The sequence below is a fragment of the Coenobita brevimanus genome, chromosome 23 (genome assembly GCF_032717465.1).
Source record: "Coenobita brevimanus isolate Jiangsu-jjx chromosome 23, ASM3271746v2, whole genome shotgun sequence".
Classification (NCBI taxonomy): Eukaryota; Metazoa; Arthropoda; class Malacostraca; order Decapoda; family Coenobitidae; genus Coenobita; species Coenobita brevimanus.
The window spans coordinates 450368-474029 of record NC_136976.1 but is presented as its reverse complement, the minus strand read 5'-3'; the positions used below and the strand labels follow the sequence as shown (position 1 = coordinate 474029).

At 40.4% G+C, this 23662-nt stretch overlaps 1 protein-coding gene across 1 annotated transcript in view; it reads right to left on the bottom strand.

The window, feature by feature from the left end:
- Positions 1-498: 498 nt before the first annotated feature.
- LOC145393045 (uncharacterized) overlaps positions 499-23662 on the bottom strand; it is a 37996-nt gene continuing 14832 nt past the window's right edge. Inside the window, exons 8-14 of the mRNA XM_080267383.1 lie at positions 23065-23203; positions 21961-22141; positions 8443-8610; positions 3629-3733; positions 1358-1484; positions 857-1014; positions 499-586 (exon numbers count right to left, since the gene is read on the bottom strand). Of these exons, the coding sequence (XP_080123509.1) occupies positions 499-586; positions 857-1014; positions 1358-1484; positions 3629-3733; positions 8443-8610; positions 21961-22141; positions 23065-23203 (966 nt within the window). The remainder of the gene's footprint in view (positions 587-856; positions 1015-1357; positions 1485-3628; positions 3734-8442; positions 8611-21960; positions 22142-23064; positions 23204-23662) is intronic.

Genomic DNA, 23662 nt, shown 5'->3' with positions numbered 1-23662 from the left:
TAAAAAGCTCGAATTGGTATTTCAGGTAGCTATTATAAGACCTATGAATACTGATATTACAATACTGTATACAGAATTTTTTTTTTTTTTACCACCGTTTTAAAGTTATAACAGGACCGAAGGTCATACACTAACAGGGCTATTCTTACTCTTTCTTTTGTATCTGCAGGCCTTGATTGAGTGTGGCTGCAAACAAAAATTACTTTTAAAATAAACACGTAACATCACCTCTGTAATCATCATCTAAGAACTAGCACACTCAGTTTGACGTCAACAAGAATAAGATAAAAGAACTCACTGATCATCACCTCAGAAGTAGCACATCCAGTTTGACATTTTCGCGAATAAGACATAAGAAGACTGTCTTTAAATGAAGTGAAAGTGACTGTTGGTACATTCCATATTACATATGGCTGTTCTCTGGGATGAACTACATGCAGAAAGCAAACATTTAGGCAGGACCATATACCCAGTACAGACATGTCATTATATGCCACATCAATTATAATCTTTCGGAAATTTTTGATGCTTCAGAAACTGTTGCCTCAAGCCCTGCTTAGCCTCACTGTGTTCCAAACCAAGTGACCTGAAATAATAAATATAATTGTCAGATTTTAATCACATACAGTGAGTTCTAAAATCCCTGAAAAGCCTCTTGGAGTTCCTACAATAATATTTTAATCATCTTCAGTCTGAGGAGTCTCTATTGTACTGAATAAATTGTCTAGCAGTAGCCAGAGCAACAATCTATCAGACTCACCATTCTGATGAAGCCTATTCAATTCCTTCAGTCTAAGGGCTTTTCTCCACTGCCTTATCCATGCTCCTAAACAAATATCCGTTATACACATCTTACTTGTAGTCAGCTATAAGTGAGGCAATGGTGTCATCCTTTGTTGTGACCAGAGTGCGCAAGTGTGATGCTTCTCTGCTTGATCTCTTCCAGGCAGACTGTGCTGCTTTCAAGGCTCCCTCACTCTCCGCCATACGCTCACTCCACATCTGCCTCTCCTCCTGCAGGATGGAGTCAGGGAATATTGTATAACAAGAATATACAGGGCAAACTTGGTAAAGCAAAATTCCCAAGAGAATAAAACTGTTATATAAATACATTTTTATCACTCAGACATATCATCATCTAGTATCTATTTAACATAGTGACCCCCCTCACTACACAAGTAGCTATAGGGTTTAGAAGGAGGAAGATGATTTTGGTCTACAGTAATATGTTCAAATACCTGTCACTGCTACTAATAACTTAATGACACTATGAAATGAAAGCATATTATCTACATCTTTTATTCCATCCTTTGCATACTAGTGAATTTAATGATAAATATACAATATTAGTTATTACCTTCAGTTTCTGTGACAAGGCTCCAACTGCTGCACTGCGAAGGGTAACTTCTTTTGATAATTCTTCAGTTTCATTACGTTGAGCAACAAACGCCTTCAGAAGTTTCTCTCGATCTTCAAGAAGTTCACTGAAAAGAAAGAAAAACTTTAAAATACATATAAATCAATTTGCCTTTTAACTAGCTCCTTCTGGGGGTCCATGGAATCTTTACAGCAAACTTCATTCACTACAGTCATCATCATCATAAATGATGCCTCGCTCCCTCCTGGGAACCCCTGGACTGGAGATAGCCATGAACAAAACAACCTCTAAGCTACCTTGTCCTCGCATACATCTCTCAATTATTCACACATTCCCCTTCCTGTTCCCTTTCTCTCACCAATATACTGTTCCACTTTCCTCCATAATACATAAGATAAGCCTTCCACAACCCTTCTCTCTCTACTTTGTTGTATGCTTTTTCTAGATTCATAAATGCCATAAACAGCTTTAAACCCTGTACAGACATTAGAGTTCTCCTACATCCAATATGACTGGCTTGAAAAAAATACCAAACTGACCACTTCAGCAACGTCTGTCATCTGCAGACAGCACATCATGGTCATTAGCTGTCAATCCATTACTGTAACTTACATGTTCTTCATCTTTCACTTTTTGTATCCAGCTGTTTCATGCCTTACCTTTTCAACCTGCTAATTTAGCAATGTTGTTATAAGATTTGAATCAATGTATTTACTCCCCCTACATAACATTTAGCAGCATTCTTAACTTATTATAACTATTTACAATATTTGTGTAACTCTAAACCACAAAATATTTATTTTCTTAAGTTTCTATAAATAAAATGAAATATATTTTTATAGATTCCTCAACAATAACAACCACTCCTACACAGCACAAATGAACATCCTAATAGGTCAGTGTTCATTCCACTATGAAATTACATACAGTCAGCTAACCTGCAACGCACTCTACCATAGTGATGATCGTCATTAGTAAGCTTCTTGGTTAGGTTCTAAGAGTTACCACCATGCAGTTATATCCACCACAACATAAGACATAAGCCCAAACATAGGCTCAAACATGGCATAACGGTCACTGCATGAATGTATCTGCCACAACAAGGGCCACATGACTGCTCAGAGGCTTGTTAGTTTAGGGTGATTACCCGGTATGTGGTTTGGGTGATGGTGTGGTTTGGGTGATGGTGTGGCCTAGGTGATAGTGTGGATTGATTGTATGGTTTGAGTGACTGTGTGGAGTGATTGTGTGGTTTGGGTGATGGTGTGGTCCACTTTAGGTTATTTACAGTACTGTGTGTTTTTACTGTAACAGGGTACATTAGGCCAGCTTCAGGTGGTTAGGGGAGGCTTGTGATATCATTAGGGGTAACTCTGAGATGGGTGTTGACCATATGCCACTTTTCTCATAGGCTCTGTATCTGCCATGCCACTGTTTCTAATGTCGACCGATTAGCCATATTACAGGTGAGATGGCTATCACCGTAAACTCTACTTTTATAACAGATGTATGGGAAAATTTTTACTAAAAATAAGGAAATCAATACTTAATTTTAAAGTTATTATAGAACATAACCCCTCTGCAGACTGAGGGATTATTATTGTGAGTGGATATGTATTTAAGGTAGGGGCTTGTTGCATAATTTTAACCTCCAATGTAACTGCCAACAGATGATTCACTATCCATCAACACTTTATACAAACCCACTGGATAGCAGGGGATGCCTGCAGCTAACTACAATACCTGTGGTAATATGGAAAACATGGAAAGTGATTACCATTTTGTTTTCATTTTTAGTATGAACTAGGAAGTTGGCATGAAAGATGATACCACCATGTATAAATGTTGTTATGAATATATGAAAAGTCAGTGCTCTCAAGGGCATCACTGTAATACTCCACAGTACTTTAGTTAATGTAACCTTATCAGTTTTCATATGAGTGCCACAGACATGTGACATCAATGGTGCAGTCATAATCAGGTACTTATTATGTGACAGATGTTCAAATTCTGGTTTGTTTCTGCTGAATAGCTAAGAATCCCATTAAGACCTCCTCCACTTCAGATTTACATTACTGTTTCATGAATGGGATGTTAACATGCTACATTTTATCTCAATGTTTTGTTCTTCATTTGCAAAAATATAAGTTGACCAGAAAAACCTCTCACATAATGGTACAAACCACCCTAAGGTTTGCAGAATGTAGTAATTCTGGCTGTACAGAATTTCTCACTAAAAGACATATTTACCTGCAGACTTGTGTGAGAGACTTGAGGCGAGATTGAGCTAGACGGGTGGCTGCCTGCAATGCCTTCAGTGACCTCTCCCTCCGTTGTATCTTGCTTTCACTTCTCCTGTAATAACAATATACAGTATATCACTTCTGAAACTAATACATCTCCTTATCTGTACATATATATATATACAGTACTGTTTGTTTGTAACTACTATTTGAGTGCAGGTAGACAGACCTATGTGGTCCAAAGGCATTATCACATGATTTCTGAGCAGTAGGTAAGCCTGCTCTTCCTCACGATTCATACAGTATCAGCCTGATGGGGTGGTCAATAGAACACTTGATTATCAAATCAAGTGACCGGAGTTTGAACCCTGCTCTGGGTATACACACTGCTAGCGTTGGAGAGGTGAGCTCTCCCCTGGTAAGTGCAGCTCTTGGTATGCTACGGCAGAAGACCCACAGGGTTTCAAAACTCAGCAGGGTAATGATGAGGCAGTCTTTCCCCTTGTGTCTATACCCCACTCCAGCCTCAGTGAGGCTTGGTAGTGTGTCAGCATTCCTCAGGATCAGCCAGGGTCAGCCTGTTGACCCCTTCAGGTTAGCATACTAGATGAAGGCCTTATATATATTCAGCCACTGGCTGTAATGAATAAATAAACCAAAATGTATTATAATTATTATTATTATTGCTATTATTATTATTAATCTATGTCAACTGCTACTCATTCACATTCTAAACATGTCTGTTTTTGCATGATGATGCATTGCTGTGAATTACAGAGGAAATGAAATCCTGACTAATATATGAACAAGATATCTATGTGACCATTCACTCTACATCAAAAAGAAAGAAAGAAAGAAACTGACATAAAACCCCTACCCTGCAACACTTACTGTATGACACAAATTACAACTTAACAACATGAAAAGAAACCGAGTGAGAGATGACGAGAATAATAAAGTGAGATATGAGGAAATGCCATGCATAATTTGATGTAACCTAATAAACTTGTATGAGGCAAGGATAAGTACAGAAAAATGATCATTATCCACTCTGAATGGTGCTGAGAATTTCTAAAATGTTACTTTTTCAATTAATCAGACCTTCCTCCTTTTAAATCTACTGATAAAGTTCTCACCACAGCCAATGTCTGTTTAATCTCTCCCAGCATAATACAGTGCAATGATTATCACGGTCACTTGAAAAAAAAAAAAAAAAAAGTGTCCTAAATTAGAGTAAGGTAATCTCAAAGGAAGATTATTAGAAAAGTTATACAAAGCAGGCCTTGAAGAAGGTGGATGGATATGGTAAAAGAGTGTGAGAATGACATACAGGATAGAATGAGACTAGGGAACTGACTTAAATGATCAAACTGGCTGAATGAATTTTGCACGGAGGAGTTACGACCAGGATTTGGCACCCCTTAACTTGACAGTTGTTGGACTGACTGCCAGATAGGTGAGCGCGATGCCACATGTAGAATGTTGTTAACCTACCAGGTGGAGCTAGGACTCTGGGGGCTTAAACAGTGAGTGAATGGGAGTGTGGCTCTTTCAACTGGGTAAACTTTGGTTTGTGTCTCCTTCTATCATTGTTTCTTCTGGCCCTCTAGCCCCAGTCTCCCCCACTTTGGGGTGGGAAGGAAGGTGTAAATGATGATGATGGTGATGATGCTTGAATCAGACTCACAGCTAATATTACTATGCTCTGTTGCTGGAATACAGTTATACAGCAGTCATAAGTATGGTTACTAAGCACTCTATACAGTGGCAGGTATGGAACTCAGCCTTACTTATGGTTATTGGTTAGATATACTGTATTGTGTTTCTGCTCTCAAAATCCTAATGTCCATCCATCATCCAATCCTACGTTGCCCCATGAGAAGCGTAGGAGGCCGGGGTTAGGCAGTTGGTCCTGACATTTAAGATGAAAGTGACCAACCTCACTCATCCCTGAGTGGCATTACGTGAGCAATAAACACCAACCACCCCATGGATATAAACCTTCACCGGCTCAGTCCGATTGGAGCACAATAATTACCCACTAAACCACCAGGCGCCAAAATTTGGTTATATGGTTACCACCCAGCATAGTAAATGGTTTCCTGGTGTACAGGAAACCATTTGGCTTGTCACTCAGTGTAGAGTCACCCACAGGTAGAAGGAAGAGGAAAGAATGAAGGAATGAAAGACAGAAGAGGGAGTGTAAAGTCACCCGTAGGCAGAAGGATGAGGAGAGAATGAAGGAAAGAAAGATAGATGAAGATGGAAGGAAAGAAGGATTAAGGAGAGGACAGGGCAGACACCCGAGAGCAGCACTACACTGAGTGAGTGGATGGTGAGCGCCCCCACCTACCACAAAAATCCTAATGTAAATCCTAAATTAACTGATGTAAATCCTAAATTAACTGTATCTACGATAAACCATGAATATACGTTAAGTTGTCACTTACGAGGGTGATAGAGTAAGGCAAGGTAATTGAGATTAATAGGCTGATAATGTCACGCAAGGCAAAGTTGAGCCAATAACAAAAATGTTCATGAAGCAAGGCAATGATGGACAGAACCACATACAGCAGTGTCAGAGCTCATTTGCTGGGGTATGCTGAGGTGGTCAGAGACACTAACTGGGTTTGGTAAGATGTTGATGGGAAGATTTCTAGAGGGCATAATAAAATAAAATAATAAAAAATATAAAACAAAATAATAATTAATAATAATAATAATAATAATAATAATAATCCATCATCCAATCCTACGTTGTCCCATAAGAAGCGTAAAAGCCCGGGGCTAGGCAAGTTGGTCCTGACCTTTAAGATGAGAGTGACCAGCCTCACTCATCCCTGAGTGGCATTATGTGAGCAATAACCCCAACCACCCCTTGGATGTAAATTTTCACTGGCTTAATCCGATTGGAGCATGCAGTTACCAACTAAACCACCAGGCACCATAATTTGGTTATATGGTTACCACCCAGTGTAGTAAATGGTTTCCTGGTGAACAGGAAACCATTTGGCTTGTCACTCAGTGTTGAGTCACCCATAGGCAGAAGGAACAGAAAAGAATGAAGGAAAGAAAGACAAAAGAGGGAGTGTAAAGTTACCTGTGGGCAGAAGGATTAGGAAAGCATGAAGTAAAGAACGACAGTAGAGGAAGGAAGGAAGAGGGAGGAAAGGAAAGGGCAGACACCTGAGCAGCACTACATTGAGTGAGTGGATGGTGAGCATCCCCACCTACCACTAATAATCATCATCATCATAATATAAAATAAAAAGAAAAGTCTGCACTTCTGACAAAATAAAAATTATATAAAATAAAAAGAAATAAGAGTCTGAACTTCTGACAAGGGTTAAGCAGGGTAAAGAATGAAGAAAATAAATAAGTGGTGGGAATTTGGGTAAAAATATATTAAAAGCATAGCACTAAGCCAGTCAATTTCATAGACACCTAATAATATCAATCCTATGTCAGGCAGGTGATCATTTAAGTATTTTACTAGAGCAAATGCCAGACAGTGGCCACATACAAACTGCTTCCATGCCACCCTGCCTTCCACCATCAGATGGTCTTCTCTTCATCCCACAGAACTCTCATTCATAATATCATACCTCTCAATTCCATCCTTCCATTTTGTCCTCAGCCTCCCTCACATACACTCTTTGTTAATCTATCACTCCCAAGTCACTTCATATGACCAAATAATCTCACGGTGCTCCACCTCACACCTTCCAGCACATCCACATCAACACCACAATGCTTCAAAACTTTCTCACAGGTCTATCTGTTTTTCCACATTAGTTGCTTCTCTTAGGTAACTCATTTCCATCTCTCTAACTCTTGACACATATCATTCCAATAAGTCCAAACTTTCATACAATAGTGAGGGGATCATAACAATACTGTATTGAAATCTTTACTTCCCCATCCACCTCCCTATTCCTTGCCAATGCCCTAAATGTACCTGCAACCTTCCTTTATCTTTATCTTGCACTTCACTCTCTAACTCCCATCCTTGCTCATCACAGACCTGAAAGTGCTCATGTTCTTAATTTCCTGGCCATTCAGCCTCACTACACTTCCTCCCATTATCATATAATTAATCTTTGTTGTACTGTATTCACTTTTGAATTATGTTTCTTACATTCATTTCTGAACTCATTCAACAAGCCTTGTAACTCCCACTCATCATCACTTTGGAAAAATGTATCTGCAGCAGAACAAAAGTACAGTACTGTACTGGCAATTTTCACACTCATCCTTCTCTAACTAGGGACATTCCATTATCCACTGCCAAATCCTATTATTTCCTTTATAAAAGCATCCAGATATATATACAGTGCAATGTTGTTAATAATCATGGCTGCAAAACATATCACTGTTTCAAGCCAACATTCACAGAACTCAGTTCATTTTCTACTGGCATTGCTGCACCTTCATACCCACTTCGCAGTATCCTATCTACCCTATGAAGAATTCTGAAAACTTTTAATATTCCTTGTCAGTCGACTGTACAGTACATTTCATCTAGTTTTAATTAAGTACAAAAATACCTGTATGTCCCTTGCGAAGTGCGAAAAACCAGACATCAATCAAAACTGATCACTGTGCGATGAGGTTAGTAATTTCCTATAATTAAGTTGGCATCACTGAATGATGAAGTAAGTGATTTGGGGGGATGGGGGTAGAATGCCAGGCATTGCCACTACGGACCCATCATGATGTGATACACTGTGCCCACATTATTCGAGACAAAAAGTACTTTTAAACAGTTGTAGATATTTCAAATATACAGTAATCCACATAATAATAGTGTTTATAACATACCTGAGCGACCCTTTGAGGCCTGACACCTGGACACTGAGGTGCTGAGCCTGAGTGGATGTATCGGTAAGCTTCTCAGCCAAATCACGCTTTTCATGTCGTGCTGCTTGAACTTTAGACTTGAGGGTCCCAGACTCATGGTTGTAATTCCTACGCAGCTCCTCAAACAATCTAACAATATGGAAATATATTTTTCATCTGGTGAGACAGTTGTTCGCTTCACTTATTTCAGTTAAGACTGGTTCATTTGTTAGTCATACCCAACATCCAAACCTAATTTTCCACATCCATACATGGTAAGAGTATCTACAGAAAAGATCTGATATCTCTTTGGGTTTATATAGGTCAGATGAAAAAGGAAGCTGCAGGAGTACAGTCTTCTCCCGTTCCTGTTCCAGAAGAGGTATGAGACCGCTGGTGAACATGTCCTATGTCAATACACTGGGGAAAGTTAAGTTCTACACTCTGGTCACCTTTTATGACACTCATGTAATACACAGGTGATTTTCTTTCTCCCCTTTCCCCAGGGATGTTTACTAAATAACCCTATAGGGGCAGGGTACTGTACTTTCCTCAGCTGAACAGCAGTCCAGCTAGAATAAATTTTCAAGTGTCCTAGCTGCCTTTCAGGAGTTAATGCCTGGTAGCATCAATTACGGGTGCAATGATGTTCAGGTCTGAATCACATTAAGAAAGCAGAATATTTTAATAAAACTTGTTTAGCCTCTATAGGTTAGCTAAGGCACATCAGGAACTGTTCCAACCATTCTTTAGGGGTTAAAGTGCTACAGTACCCTACCATATCCTTTGTTATAAAAATGCACTTTGACATGTGCTTGGACTGAAAAGTACTGTACATTACTGAAGGGCATTCACAGTTCCATAACAGAACAAATACTGTACTACAGTACCTACAGTAACAGTACGTGAGGCAACAGGAAATTTATAGTGACCTCTTCTACTAAGGACACAGTTTGCATTTTATTCTAGCTAATTCCAGGCAATTTTATTCAGCTCAGAACAGACCCCTCAGACTGAAGGTATTACAAACATCCATCATTAACCACTTCTGCCCGCACATACATTTTGCATTATACCGTGTAAGTACTCTGGCTAAAGTCAGACAATTTTATTCCACTTTGAAGAGGCCCATCAGGTTGAAGGGGATAAATGTTTAACTGAAACAGGGTTAATTTATGCCATTATGGCTGGTCTGTTTATATTTGGGAAGGGTACAGTGACAGCTAAAGCCAGGAACATCGAAAAGAAGAGGGATTCCGAAGCAAAAAAGTTACAGGTGAGGAACACCTGCAATTTCCTTGCAAATGAAGCACGCGCTGTGTCAATGTACAGCATGTCATCATCAGCACCACCATCATCATCATCAAGATGATACAGTCCACTGCAGGATGAATGCCTCGCCGATCTTTTGTCACTTTCACTTATTGTTCCACCCAATCAGCAAATCTGCAAGTTTCATCTCCATCATGTTCTTTGTCAGTCTTTTCTTCTCAAGTCCATTTCTAGGCTGTCAACCAGTTATCTGGTTTATGAAAACTGTGACCAGCTTATATCCATTTCTTCTTTTTAACTGTGATAATTGTATCCCCTACTCTTGTTTGTTCACCTATCTGAGAAACTTTCTAGGTTAGAACAGGAAGGATACACTTATTAAGAACTCCACCCGCTCCCTTTTTTTTTCTTTTACAGATGCAATTTATTATCTTCCATATCGTTGCTTTGTTTACCAAAAGTCCCCCCACCGCACTCCTGTTCTCTGCTTGTTTTGTTGTCAAGAACTGGAACTACTGTATCTGAACTGCCTGCTCAATATATATTTCTATCTGAATTCTCACCATCATTTTGTATTTGCTGTCCTCCAGGGGACTATGCCTTCTTTTTCCTTGCACCTTGCCATATGGAAGGACCCTGTTCCAACCCTAGCAAGGTGCAGTATGCCATAGGATGGCAGCTGCTTGTTTGTGGTTGATGAGTCTGCATGGCCAGACAGACTGGGATAAAGCACCACCACCACCACCACCAACAACAACAAACATCAGTCTTTTTCTTTCCCTCACACTTTTCTCAGCAACATACCACATACAAGTACGTACATGTAATCAGTGCTGCTAAGCATGCTCATCACCAGCAATGACTTAAACATCCTTAATTAATCCCTTACCTAATTTTGTAACCAAATAGCAAATATGGCTATAGAAATCTTCAGAAATGCATCTTGCCAGTCTATTCTCTCTTTTCACATGAATTACAAATTACAATGTTTTAAGCTTCCAAAAAAACTCAGGTTATTTCCTTCTCCACATTTCTAGTATCACAACCCCACCCTTATGTATCTCTTCATATCTTTACACTTATGCCCCCACATTTCAGTTCAAATCACTATCTACTACTGAACCAGTCTTGCTAAGAACAATAACTCAATAATATGCATTATATCATCCCAAAAGTTATCTTGAACCTTGTTATCTAGTCCTACTTGTGGGGCCTATGTAGATATCACTGAAGTATTGTACTTTCTTCCTAACCATGACTTTCAGAGCTACTGAATTCTATCACTCAACCTAGTCACATCTACTGCATTTTTAACACTGCTCTCAGCCAAGATCTCCACTTTCTTAAACCCATCATTCCCAACGTTTCAGTAAACCCTACACCAATTATTCCTGCCACTGATCATCCTAGCTGATCCTCCTCTCCAGCATGTCTCTTGCATACAGCACACAACCACCACCCTCCTACCGACTGCCTTAGTCAACTTTCCTGCTATTCTTTTCACATGACCATATCAGAGGTAGCTAACCTAAGCCCATGGGATAGTTTGGGTCTTTTGAGCCAGGTTTTCTCTTTAGCCAGGACCCGTCACTTTAAATCTGCAATGTGGGCACTACTGAAACAAGGACATCAGCCACACCACCCACAGCAGTCAAAAACTATGGCCCATAACCTAATGGACTGTACCAGTGGCACTGCCACTGGCCTCAAGGCACCCCTCCTGAGATGATGAAGGGGCAGCCTCCTAGGGCACTACTGTCAGGTTAGGGTCCCTACTATCAGGCAGAGGCAGCAGCTTGGGGAACTGCAATACCCTGTGTTTTCTGATGCAGGTAGGGCTCCAGCCTTGGCTTAATTCAAGAGTGGTATGGTAATAATACCACCATCATCATCATCTCAGCTTATTAGCTATTGGCTGCAGAGGCATATTTTTACAGCCATATGCTACTGTTACTCACTAAAATAACCCTTCCTTTTGCATGGCTAATATATTGTTGAATTTTACTGTGTATATATCACCATTCAAACCCCTTTGTGGTTGGTGGGGCACTCACCATCCACTCGCTTGTTTTAGTGCTGCTCTCGGGTGTCTGCCCTTTCCTCTCCTCCATCCTTCTTTCCTTCCATCCTCTTCTGTCTTTCTTTCCTTCAGTCTTCCCTTGTCCTGCCTGTGGGTGACTTTACACTCCAACTTCTGTCTTTTATTCCTTCATTCTTTCCTCTTCCTTCTACCTGTGGGTGACTCTACACTGAGTGACATGGTAAATGGTTTCCTGTACACCAGGAAACCATTTACTGTGCTGGGTGGTAACCATATAACCAAATTTTTGGCACCTGGTGGTTTAGTGGGTAATTACTGCACCCCAATCGGATCGAGCCGGTGAAAGTTTATATCCAACAGGTGGTTGGGGTTTATTGCTCACGTAATGCCACTCAGGGATGTGTGAGGATGGTCACTCTAAACTTAAATGTCAGGACCAAATGCCTAGCCTAGGCTTCTACGCTCCTCATGGGGCAACGTAGGATTGGATGACGGATGGATCAAACCCCTTATATGGCTAATTAGCAGGGTGAAACCCATAAACTTTCCCTACGTAATCCTTCTGGCCCTCTTGAAAAATTTTGGCCTTCCCTGATTCACACGTAACATTCAATGTGGTAAACATACAACTGCTAGGAGCATCACTGGACATTATAAAAAAAAAAAAAGTTAATGGAATGTACAAAGTGGTATACAAATGAAGATTACACTTGATTCTTCACATACAAGTACTTCCCAACATCTTGGCCACCTGCTAGTTGCACAGCTCGTTCGATTTAGTCTCTATTCTTACTGACAGTGGAGACATTAGATTTGTTAATGCTGTACCTCTTAGCAATGTCAATCACACATTCTCCGGTGCTGAACCTCTGCAGTATCTTTTTTTTTCTGTTCTTGTGACATGAAAACCTGCCATGGCCTATCTTTACCTCCACTAGTAGCTGGTGCACAATGGATGGAAGCCACTGCCCATCAATTAGCACTGTCAGGGCAACATGGGACTGGGATCGGATGGGATATTCATGTGGCACATTATGGGTCAAAGTCAGGTGACAGAAGCGGAGAAAGGGGGAGGGAAGAGGATGCAGAGTACACATGCATGGCAGCCATGTTGACATATGTCACCACACAGGACATTCAAACATCAGCAACTGGCAGCCCGTGTTTTTGGAGCTGATTTCTAAAATTTTCCCACACATATCAATTTTTTTCGTTGGGTTTATCTATTATGAGTACGATTTATCTGTCTGCTCCAATGACATTTATCACATAAGAAAACCCATGCAACTGGCAGGGTTACTGTATAGGGGTTTGGTTATGTGACTGCCACCAAAATGTGGTAAGTGGTTTACTATAATTTTTCTCAAACAAATGTTTTCTATTATGGGGTACACTGCAGCATGAGAAAAAGGGATCTTACAATGTGTAGTTTGAAGGGTTACATATGTGGTGTTTCCAGGCTCAAAACCCTCTCACAACTGTTAATTAGGATACACTATTCATTGTGTAGCAATTACATAATTTGTACACAATTAATGGATGTCTGAGCAAATTTTATTATATTTTCATCACCTGTTGGTGAAAAAAATCTAATATTGTATAATAATTAGATAAGATCATACTAATTATGGTATAATAACTATTCACTACTTATTAACTGCATATCAATAATTATCAGTGAAAGTTTCACTATACTGTATTTTCTACAACTGCATTTTCATTATTGTCACTGAAAAGTAATTACTGTGCATGAGTTATGACAATTAATTAGGATATACAAATTTGGGAGTTACTAAATAAAGTACCATAGTTGTGACATTTTTATTAGAAACATGTAAATAAGGCTCATTGTCCATGATGCCTCATATCCCATTTGCATTTCTTAGATCTTTATGAAAAACTGAGTATGCTTTTCTAATCAGATGCAACACTGTGTTCCCAGGCACAGTTTCCAAAGGCAACCAAGTCATACTGTTAAACGCACACCACATGCTCTGGAGCATCTCTCTTTAGCATTATGGTCAGCTGACTCATCACTGCTGGAGACTAAGGGCAATGGACAATTGGATCTGTCATAATAATTCAGGAGGGCTGAGCCAGTACCTCACAGGGCTGACTTAGGCAATTACTATCAGGTGAATAATTTTTATCTGATCCTTAACAGTGAACCTGCCTAATATGAATGCACTGTTAAAAAGGGAAATAAGATCCAAGCACAAAAAAAAGGAAAACAAAGTAGGAAAACTGTCAAAAGTGGTAAAAGTGGGCCAAAAATCCATTCACTCATCATTTAAGCCTTCAGATTCTCAGCTCCACCTCACATAGCTATACCTATGCACCAATCATGGCACAATCAGTTATGCAATTCCTACAATACTGGAGGAGGTTACGGGATTTGAAATTTCATTTACCCAGAAGCACCTACCCAAACGAATCCTCAGAACTGGATTCCATCCCTGCACAGGGCCCAGTAAAGCTGGGCAAGCACGTATGGCTGTGGGAAATAAAGAGGTGCAAATGAAGAAAAGAAAAAGTCGTGAAATAGTAAAAGTATGCAATGAAAGAGACATGAAGGTATTGTGTGATATGAAAAAGTGCATGATGTGCATGAAACGGAGGGTTCACAAGATGTGATACACAAAGTGATTTGGGTGCAAGTTGGACTGTTAATCAACAATAAATGAAAGAATTACAGACTATTATTTCAAGGTAAATGTCAGTAAAGCTTTCATTTGATCCAATGAAATGGTTCTGATAACTGTATGTGCACCCTGTGTGAAATAATTGTATATGAAATAGCACGTTATGCTGCCAGACGTAAGTTTTTCCTTCATTAAATGGGTGTGGAGGCACTTAACCCCTTTGGTTTGTGAGGGTTCTCTTCAGCTGGGCAAATCATCTGGTATTAACTACATTAAACTACAATGTGTGTCCTCAGATTCATGGGCTAAGTAGGTGCCGATTCAGGTGCCTTGAACTAGAACATACAAGTATAAGAATGGTAGCAATAACAAGACCATCTTGACCAGATACAATATTGTAGAGAACATGTAAACAAAACTGCCTCAAGAATTCATTAGGTCCATATACAAAAGCAACTGCAGCAGAGACACCAGACACTAATTTGCCATGAAGCCTAGGCTACTTCACACTAAATCACCTCTCTGGCATCCAAACCATCTTCAAATCCTAGTTAGCTCCTTTAGTACGGTGGAATATCTTTTAATTTAGTCTTGCTATCTCCAAATGATTTTATTCAGCACTGGGAAGATCTCTTGTACTGAAAGGTTAACGAAGGCTACATCTATCCCTGAAGTAAAAAAGAAAAAATCTTAAAAATACAATTGTCTAAGGATAGCATGATTTAAAAAATAAATAAATAAAAGCCTCTTTCTGATGAATGGGTTAAGCCCTGCAAGGGAGTGCCACGAGGGGCGGGGGGGAGACCAATTCTTATGACCCCCTCAGGTACAAGTCTAAGGCTGGTGCCTCCACATCCTCTTGTGTCAGGATATATGGGCTCATTTGGAGCATACAAAATCTATTTTCTGTTTCAATAACTGGCTGTTTGTATACAAGGATGACTGTCAAAAAGCAACACATAAGGGCCTAACCCTTTACTCTACTGGGTTCTTTAAATTACCCCTGCAGACCAAGGACAAGGTATAGAAAAGTATATCCTTCTGATACTTTGGCCTTAAAGGGATGAACCATATATACTGTATATTTCTTATCTTGACAGTGTATGAAAATTAAGTGCTGACAAGAACTACCCCATGAGCTGTGATGCTCCAGGCACTAGTACTCATTCCGTTCTTTTAGTCCCTGTGGTCAGAAAACAAGAAGTTATCAGTACACATTAAGAACACTCTTGAGGAGGTCTTCACTGTTCCAATACGGTTGCTTATTATTGATGGATTGTGAATCAGTGGGTTGATATCCCTGGGATGTGACTCCTCAACATTATTAGTTCCCAAGGAATGCATTTCCATACCAGTGGTTTACCAACACTGGACAGCAAGAATACTGTGTTGAACCACTCTTAAACAAGATTATAACACTATAAAGTCTGTTAACATCATGGGACTTGCTGTATGGGAAAAACTGAAGCACATGGTGAGGTGTACTTGCAGGAGGAAACTAAAAGTCAGACTGTCACACATTACATAATGTTATTTTTCCCCCAGGCATTGAAGTATTGTCTAATTATTCAAACAGAGCACTGTATGAAAAAGTTCATCCTCTCCTCTTGTCTGAGATGCAAGGGAATATCATTTTTTTGCAAGGTTGCATTGTGTCACCTCTATTTTTTGTCACTGGTTCTTCTCTGTGTCTGTGCTTTTTCAAGATGACCTGTTACGCTGCCTGGTTACTTTTATGCAGAGCAGCTTGCTCAACCAAGTGGATGAGCCAATATTGCACTGGGAGAAGGATCATCAAGCCTCATGTGACATTAAAATTTGAGACAAAATGCAAAGCATCCTTTCCTCAGCTCTCTCAGTCTGGAACTATTTCCTCTCACCACCATTTTTAATGCTTGTGTGGTGTCAAAAGTGGTTTGGAACCTCTTCCAAAAGGATGCCTCAAAAGGATTTACTATGGGCGAAAAATTAGGTTTTAGCCTCACAAAAACTACCTGTAATTATTCAGTTATTTATGTATTCTTTCTTTCTATCCTTATGTAATACATTACACTGTCATCATAAGCAAATAAGGTGGTCAGTATGACTACGGTGAATGTGTAAAACCTGAGTTTAGAGAAACAGAATATACAAGCAGACTTTTTTCATGTCCCGCTCAAAAGCATAACATAAGAAAAGTAAATGAGTTTTCCTCAAAGCTTTAGTACTACACATTCACTCCTATTGCACTGAACACCTCACTTGAGGAGTTTAGTCAAGTAACGACAAATGTGCCAAATCAGTGTTTTGAGATAAACAGTTAAAAATCTGTTTCGTTGTAACTCATGAACCAGTAGCCCGATTTCAGTAAAAAATGCCATAAAAAATAGACTTTTAAGACACACAACAATAAAATACAAAATATATGATAGATCAGGCTATAATGCTTTTCAGTTAGTAACCCTATACCACAGTACCTCTATGGAAAAAAAAAAAAAAAAATGAAAATTGCCACAAAAATGAAAAGGACAAACACCAACCTATGAACAGCAGTGCTGCATGGATTTAAGAGCTATGGGAAGTGTGAGGATTAACAGCAGTCCAGTATATCATTGGTCTAGTGCCTTCCGTTCTCACTAACTTATTTCGGATTAGGACCAATGCCTCGCCTGTCAGTTTCTACTTATCCGGTTACAATCACTTTGTCGAGTACAGAATGAACTCTACGCTCACCTAAACTGTGAAGCTGAGAAGTGATGATCAACAAACATAAGTCACATTGGCATACTCAACACAATAACTAATCATACGTGACTTGTGTGATTTATGGCCTTTGACACAAAGCCGCAACACTTTTCACACGACTGGCAATGTAACTGTTCTGTCTGTTATAATCACTCATTGCCCCAAAAGCTGTAAATAGATCACTCACTTTATCATTGCCCACATTGCTGAAGCAGCCACACTTACAAGGAGGACTGACTTTCCCTGCTGGTACTTCCTTTTCTGTGCTATTACTCACATATGCTTCCCCAGCATTTCATTTTTGATTGGCATCTGCATGTTTCCAAGAAGATGAATCATGTTTTCGCTTCCATGTATGCTCAGGGACCTCCTGGTCGTCATCACTATGTATGTCACTCATGCTGTGATGTAAATCACTGTAAATCTGAGGTAAAAATAATGTAATAAACCAAAAGCACATCTGTGTGGCTTACAATGTAAACAAAACTGGGAAGGGCAGGATCTGGTCACACCCACCTGCCAATACACCCATAAAACACTGCTGCTGATTGGCTGTGAGTGTGACATCATCATGAGACCCACCACTCACTGGCAGCCTGAGGGAGTACTTGCTGGCATATTTGTCTTTCTTCCACTTCCACTTTTCTTGGAGAGACATAGGCCATGTGCACCAACCTGCTGCATGGTGGGACAAAAATCTACCTTGTTTTACTGTAATGGACTTTCGACCATGACGTAAAGACGAACATGCCGTGAAAACGTTTCCACTGGATAGAAAAATGGTAGACAAGTGTATTGCGACATAAATCTCAATTTTAAATATTTGGCATGTTCATCATTGTTCGACTAGACACCTCATTTGTTTTGAATTGGCTAGGTGAAACTTCGCAGTTCTGGTTACCAACATACCGTACTGCTAAAAGAGGTGGTGCTGCCTCAGTGCATTTCCATCAACTCCCATTAAATTTTTCTCTTTATTAGTTTAGGTTAGCTCCATAAGATATCTTTCTAGTCAGAGTCTGGCAGAAGAGTTGCAGCTCACATTAACAAGCCAACTAGTTGATATTCATACAGTTGCTCCTCTGTATTATGATGTATTTCCAATGTAAGGTACTCATAATACAATTTTTGCTGTTTTCTTGATACAGCAGACCCTCGTTTTACATGAACCAGTATGAGATGAATCACTCATGATTAAAAAGTTAGGACCTTTTCTTTCTACCAACAATCACTATTCACACTTACACAATTGCCAACATATAAGCTTACAGTTGTTTGTTTGTTCCAAGATGGTCTATGAAACTGATCACTATTCGGTGTGCTAGTGTCAGTGATGAAACAGTAATGTGGTGTTAGAGTTCACGCAGCAAGTGAAGTGCAGTCATGAAATAACAACAAGCTTAGATGAGTTGGAAATTTAAGTTTTAGACTTAATTTTGGTGTTAAGCATCAAATGAAGTGCCGTGAAGTGAAACAGCTACCAGTTTAGGTGAGTTGGAAACTTGTTTTAAAACTTTGTTGGGTGGGTGACCCTTAGCCAAAAACATATCCCCATTGAACCCATGTTATAACTGATGCAATATAGGAAAGATCATCATGCGATGGATTTTTCCAAATGCATCATCACTGAAAATAGGGACATACTATGCTGGGTATGTATGAGGCCTGCCCAAAAAGAAAACAAACTTTTGAAAAAAACAAATTTATTGCTTTACAGCAACGTTGGGTCTGGTTAGTACTTGGATGGGTGACCGCCTGGGAACACCAGATGCTGTTGGCATCCCTACGTGTCAAGTGGGGTTGGTGGAGGATTAGTGCCCCTCCCTGTAAAAACAATTAACTCTAAGCCGTTGGCCACCCCGTTTGGGATACATGGCGTCTGGCAATGAATGATGAATGAATGAACTTTCAACTTAACCAGACTTGTCTCTTTCAACATACTCCCCTCCACCAACCATACACTGTTCCCAGCATTTTTTCCCAGTTTTGAAATGCATCATGGACCATGTTTTCAGGGATGGTGCGCAGTTCTCATACTGAATTTTCTTGTGTCTCTTCAATCATTCAAAATCGGAGACCTTTCAGGATGAATTTCAACTTGGGTGGGGGGAGTCTGCAAGGGCCAAATCCGGAGAGTAGGGTGTTTAGGGGACAATAATCGTCTCATGCTTTGCCAAAAGTTACTGATAAGGAGCGACACGTGAGCAGGTGCACTGTCATGATGCAGCAGCCAGGTTTTGTATGTCCATGCCTCAGGGCTCTTGCTTTGCCCTGCCTCCCTCAAATGCTTCAGGACATCCAAGTAAAACTCTTTATTGACTGTCTGACCGCTTGGAACAAACTTATAATGAACGATGCCCTTCCAATAAAAAAAAGATGATCAACATCACCTCGTTTAAGCAACTCTGACGTGCTTTTTTGGGGTTTCATCTCAAAATGCAATGGCTCTGTATATGCTTGTATGTTTCAGCCTTGTTCACTTTAAGGCTGCTTTACATGCTTATTATATGATTTGAGGTGGGCTCTCTGCTCAGTCCCTTAGCCCTAAGGTCATTCTGTAGGACCTCATTCCTCTTAGGCCTACCTCCTGGTGCTCTACTCTGCACATTCAAACTCAGTGATCTTTTTATGCAATGTCAAAACTGCCTCAGTCTTCCTCTTCTCATTATATCATCCTTGCCTTCAGTTCCCACTTGATGTTTCTGCGACTCATGCACAGTTCTGCTATTTGTGACTGTCATTCAAGGAAGCACGAACATCCATCCAGTTTCCCCTGTCTCTGAATGCTAAAACCTACATACAGTCACTCTCATCTACTGTGCAAGTTTTACTACAGTAATGCATTACACTTTTCACTTATGCTGCATACAACTTTCCCTTAGTGCAAAGGGAATGCCCTTTCAATATTGACAGGTATCAGCTCCCAAAACTTATCTGATCTACTCCTATGGAGCTAGCTTCAGTTCCCCCCTTTCCCTTTTGGATCGTATAACCTTGTTTAACAAAATTTTTCTACACACTTCAAGGGCACATCTGCAGTTCTGACAGGTTTAAGCTTCTCTTTATTCGTTTTCATTGGCTCCAACATGCTTGCACGCGTTGGCCTTGGTCATCTAATGGCGGCTCTCCATGCTGCTCGATCTATGGCTGCCTCCCTGTTCAGTCCCTTAATCCTGAGGTCACACTTAATGACCTCGTCCCACGTCTTTCTCGGTCTACCCTTCGCAACCCCATCCCCAATATTAACACTTCTCACCTTCTGCACCCAATTATCATCCCTCATCCTCTCCACATGCCCAAACCATCTCACTCTACCTCTCCTCATCACAACACCAGTACATTCCAGTCCCATCCTACCTCTCAACTCTTCCATCGTAAACCCAGCCCCCCCCATGCCTTGCACACAGGGAAGCACTGCACTTCCAACTAATCATTGTCATTTCCGTATGTTTGAGCCTGTGCAAACCTCTTCCTTAACTGCCCAGGTCTCACTATCATACAGCATCACACTCCTAACACACGTGCATACAAAGACCCTTTAGCACATAGGGAGAGTCCTCTCAGTGTCAGGACAGGCAACAGCTCCCTGAACTTCTTCCAACAACTTCTCACCCTAGCCACAGAGCTAGCTCCAGCCCCACCTCCAGCACATAACATGTCTCCCAAATAACAAAACTTTTCTAAACACTCAAGAGACTCACCAGCAAGTTCAATCCTTTCACGCCTGACAATCTCCACCTGCTCTCCCTGACATGTTGCACGCATAAAATCAGCATTATCTTGCAGTCTACCTCTAATACCACTACATCTCTTGTGCACCCATTTATCACAAACACTGCACAAGATGGAATTACTTCCTATGCCCTTGTGACAAACTGCATATGGCCACTCTCCCTCTTCTCTGACTGTACTGCCACCAACCCTAGGTATCATCACTTCTGTTTTTTATCTGCATTTACCCTTATGCTCTTGTGCCCCATACCATCTCTCCACTTTCTAAATCTTTCCTCAACCTCCCTTTCATTCTCTGCAATCAACACCAAATCATCAGCATACATCTCCCACGGGAGTCCATTTCTGAAGTCACGTGAAAGGGCTTCAAGTACCATGATAAACAACATGGGACTCAAAACTGACCCCTGATGCACATCAACATTCACGGAAAACTCATCACTCAAATCTCCGTTCACTCTTACCTGGGTGCGTGCACCCACATACATGGTCATAACCACCCTAACCAGCCACTCCTACAAGCCAAGCTTTCTCATTGCCCATTTCATCACCTCTCTAGGGACTGTCAAAGGCCTTTTCCAGATCAACAAAAACAAAATACAGATACCTTTTGTTTCCGATATATTTTTCCTGAAGCTGTCGAACAACGAATATGGCATCAGTGGTCCCCCTGCTTGGCATAACCCCAAACTGTATCTCATCAATATTCACTCTTTCTCTTATCATACCTTCTAGAACTCTCTCCATTACCTTCATTATCTGATCGAAAAGCTTTATACCACTATAATTTCCACTTTCCAGGGCATCACCCTTCCCTTTGTACACATTTACACTCTTCAACCAACCATCTGGGACAACACATTCATATATAATCATATATATCAGGTCAGTGACTAATCTCACCCCTATATCTCCTGAGGCCTTCAACATTTTGGCCCTAGATCCCCTGAGGCCTTCAACATTATTCACCCTACATATGTGTTATATAAAATGCATTGGTCCTAAACAAATAAATACTTCACAACACAAGGAATATAAACCTGTAATACACATATGAAGGCTACCATAGAAATATAAGATAATGCTAACCTCTGACACTCCTCCACTGCAAGCTGGTGCTCATCTCTGGTAACGGAGCCACGAAGCTGTTCCTGCAGGGATTGACACTGCTCCTCCAAACTTTCACACTCCTGTTTCCATGACTCCACCTCAGCAACCAGGCTGCTTCCACGTTCTTCACTTTCGTCCAGCTTCTGCTGCACCCGCCTTACTACCATTATATAGAGTTAAATTATTACACACTGGCAGATAAGACTGGTGCTTGAGATGGATGCCTTCATATGACTGTGCAGATAACACCAAGACCACTACCTGGCTATACAAAAGTCCCTTAATGCAGTCCTATCCCCCCAGAAGGGAAGAGGAACTGCAGAACATCGGCTTGCTGTCATCCATGTTCCCATCAAGATGAGAATGGGGCCACAGGGACAGCAGCATACAAGTCAGGACTATGCTATCACAGTATGACAAGTACAAAATCATGATTTATCTTTTTTATCCAAATAAATTATCTTCTGGCACCTAAGAATAAGCAGCTTCAGTTGTTCTACACTAATGGGAACCTGATTTTTGTGGGTGCTAAATGCAAAGTCTCAGTGACCTGATGTGCTGTTAGTTTTGTTTATACACTAGTTCTCAGAGGGGATTTAATGAAACAAGATTTTTACTTTTCCCACCAATTTTTCTTTAGTTTTCTAGGCATTTTTACTGCAGTGAGTGCTTTGATATTGCTAATCCCTTCATTATAGTAAAAAATTAAATTAAACCTACACAGTGCCACTACTGCTTGTGAGTGCCATTGAATCCTGAACTGCTGTAAACCCAATCCAGTTATACTGATGTTCAACCTGTACAACTTCATTTGATGACAGCTGGAAGGTTTTCCACACAGTAAGCATTCATTAAAGCCTCCCAGTCATGCCAGAGTTGCCAGATAGCAATGTCCAAACAAAAGCCTTGCAGACTTTCAAACCATCCCACAAATGTCTCAATATATGAAATATAACAGCAAGTCATCCATCATGACAGAGATAAGAAATGAAATCTTTCCAAGATTTTGGGTACAATACAGAGAGAAAAATCACTATCTCTGTGTATGTTACTACCTTTGCAATATCTCTCTAATTAACTTACACTCTTGCTGGTGGTCAGATGCCTCTTGCTGCCTTTGTCTACGCAGTGTCTGGAGTTCCTGCAGCAGCAGCTCTCGTTCCTCCAACAGCAATTTGGCATCTGAAGCAACCAGGTCTGCTTCTTCTGATCCCAGTGGTAACTGGATATGACAAATTATAATTACAGTAATTAGACTATACAGCAAGGTCCCATTATACGATTGTTCGACATGTGATAAAATGCTATAATGATGAACAAAAAGTTAAACCCATTTTCAAAATAATGATGGTGACATGACTGTGAATCTGCCAGAATGATGCCTTCCAGTCAGCTGACTGAGCCACGTTGACTGCCCAGTGTTTTTATCTCCTGTGATCGTCTGTCTTTCATTCCATTTTGTGCATGAAAGGCCACTGAAACACCACTGCTATTGCCAAATAACAGTGCAAGTGCTTAACAAATAGTGCAGTGAGCCATATTATGTGAAGTGATAACTTTCTGTGTGTGAAAACTGAAACATATGGCTTGGAAATTGTGTCTACCATGCACACACTGCCTTCCTGTCAACTGACTGCAGTGCCTCCCAGTCAGGTGACTGAGCCAAGATGGCCACCCAGTG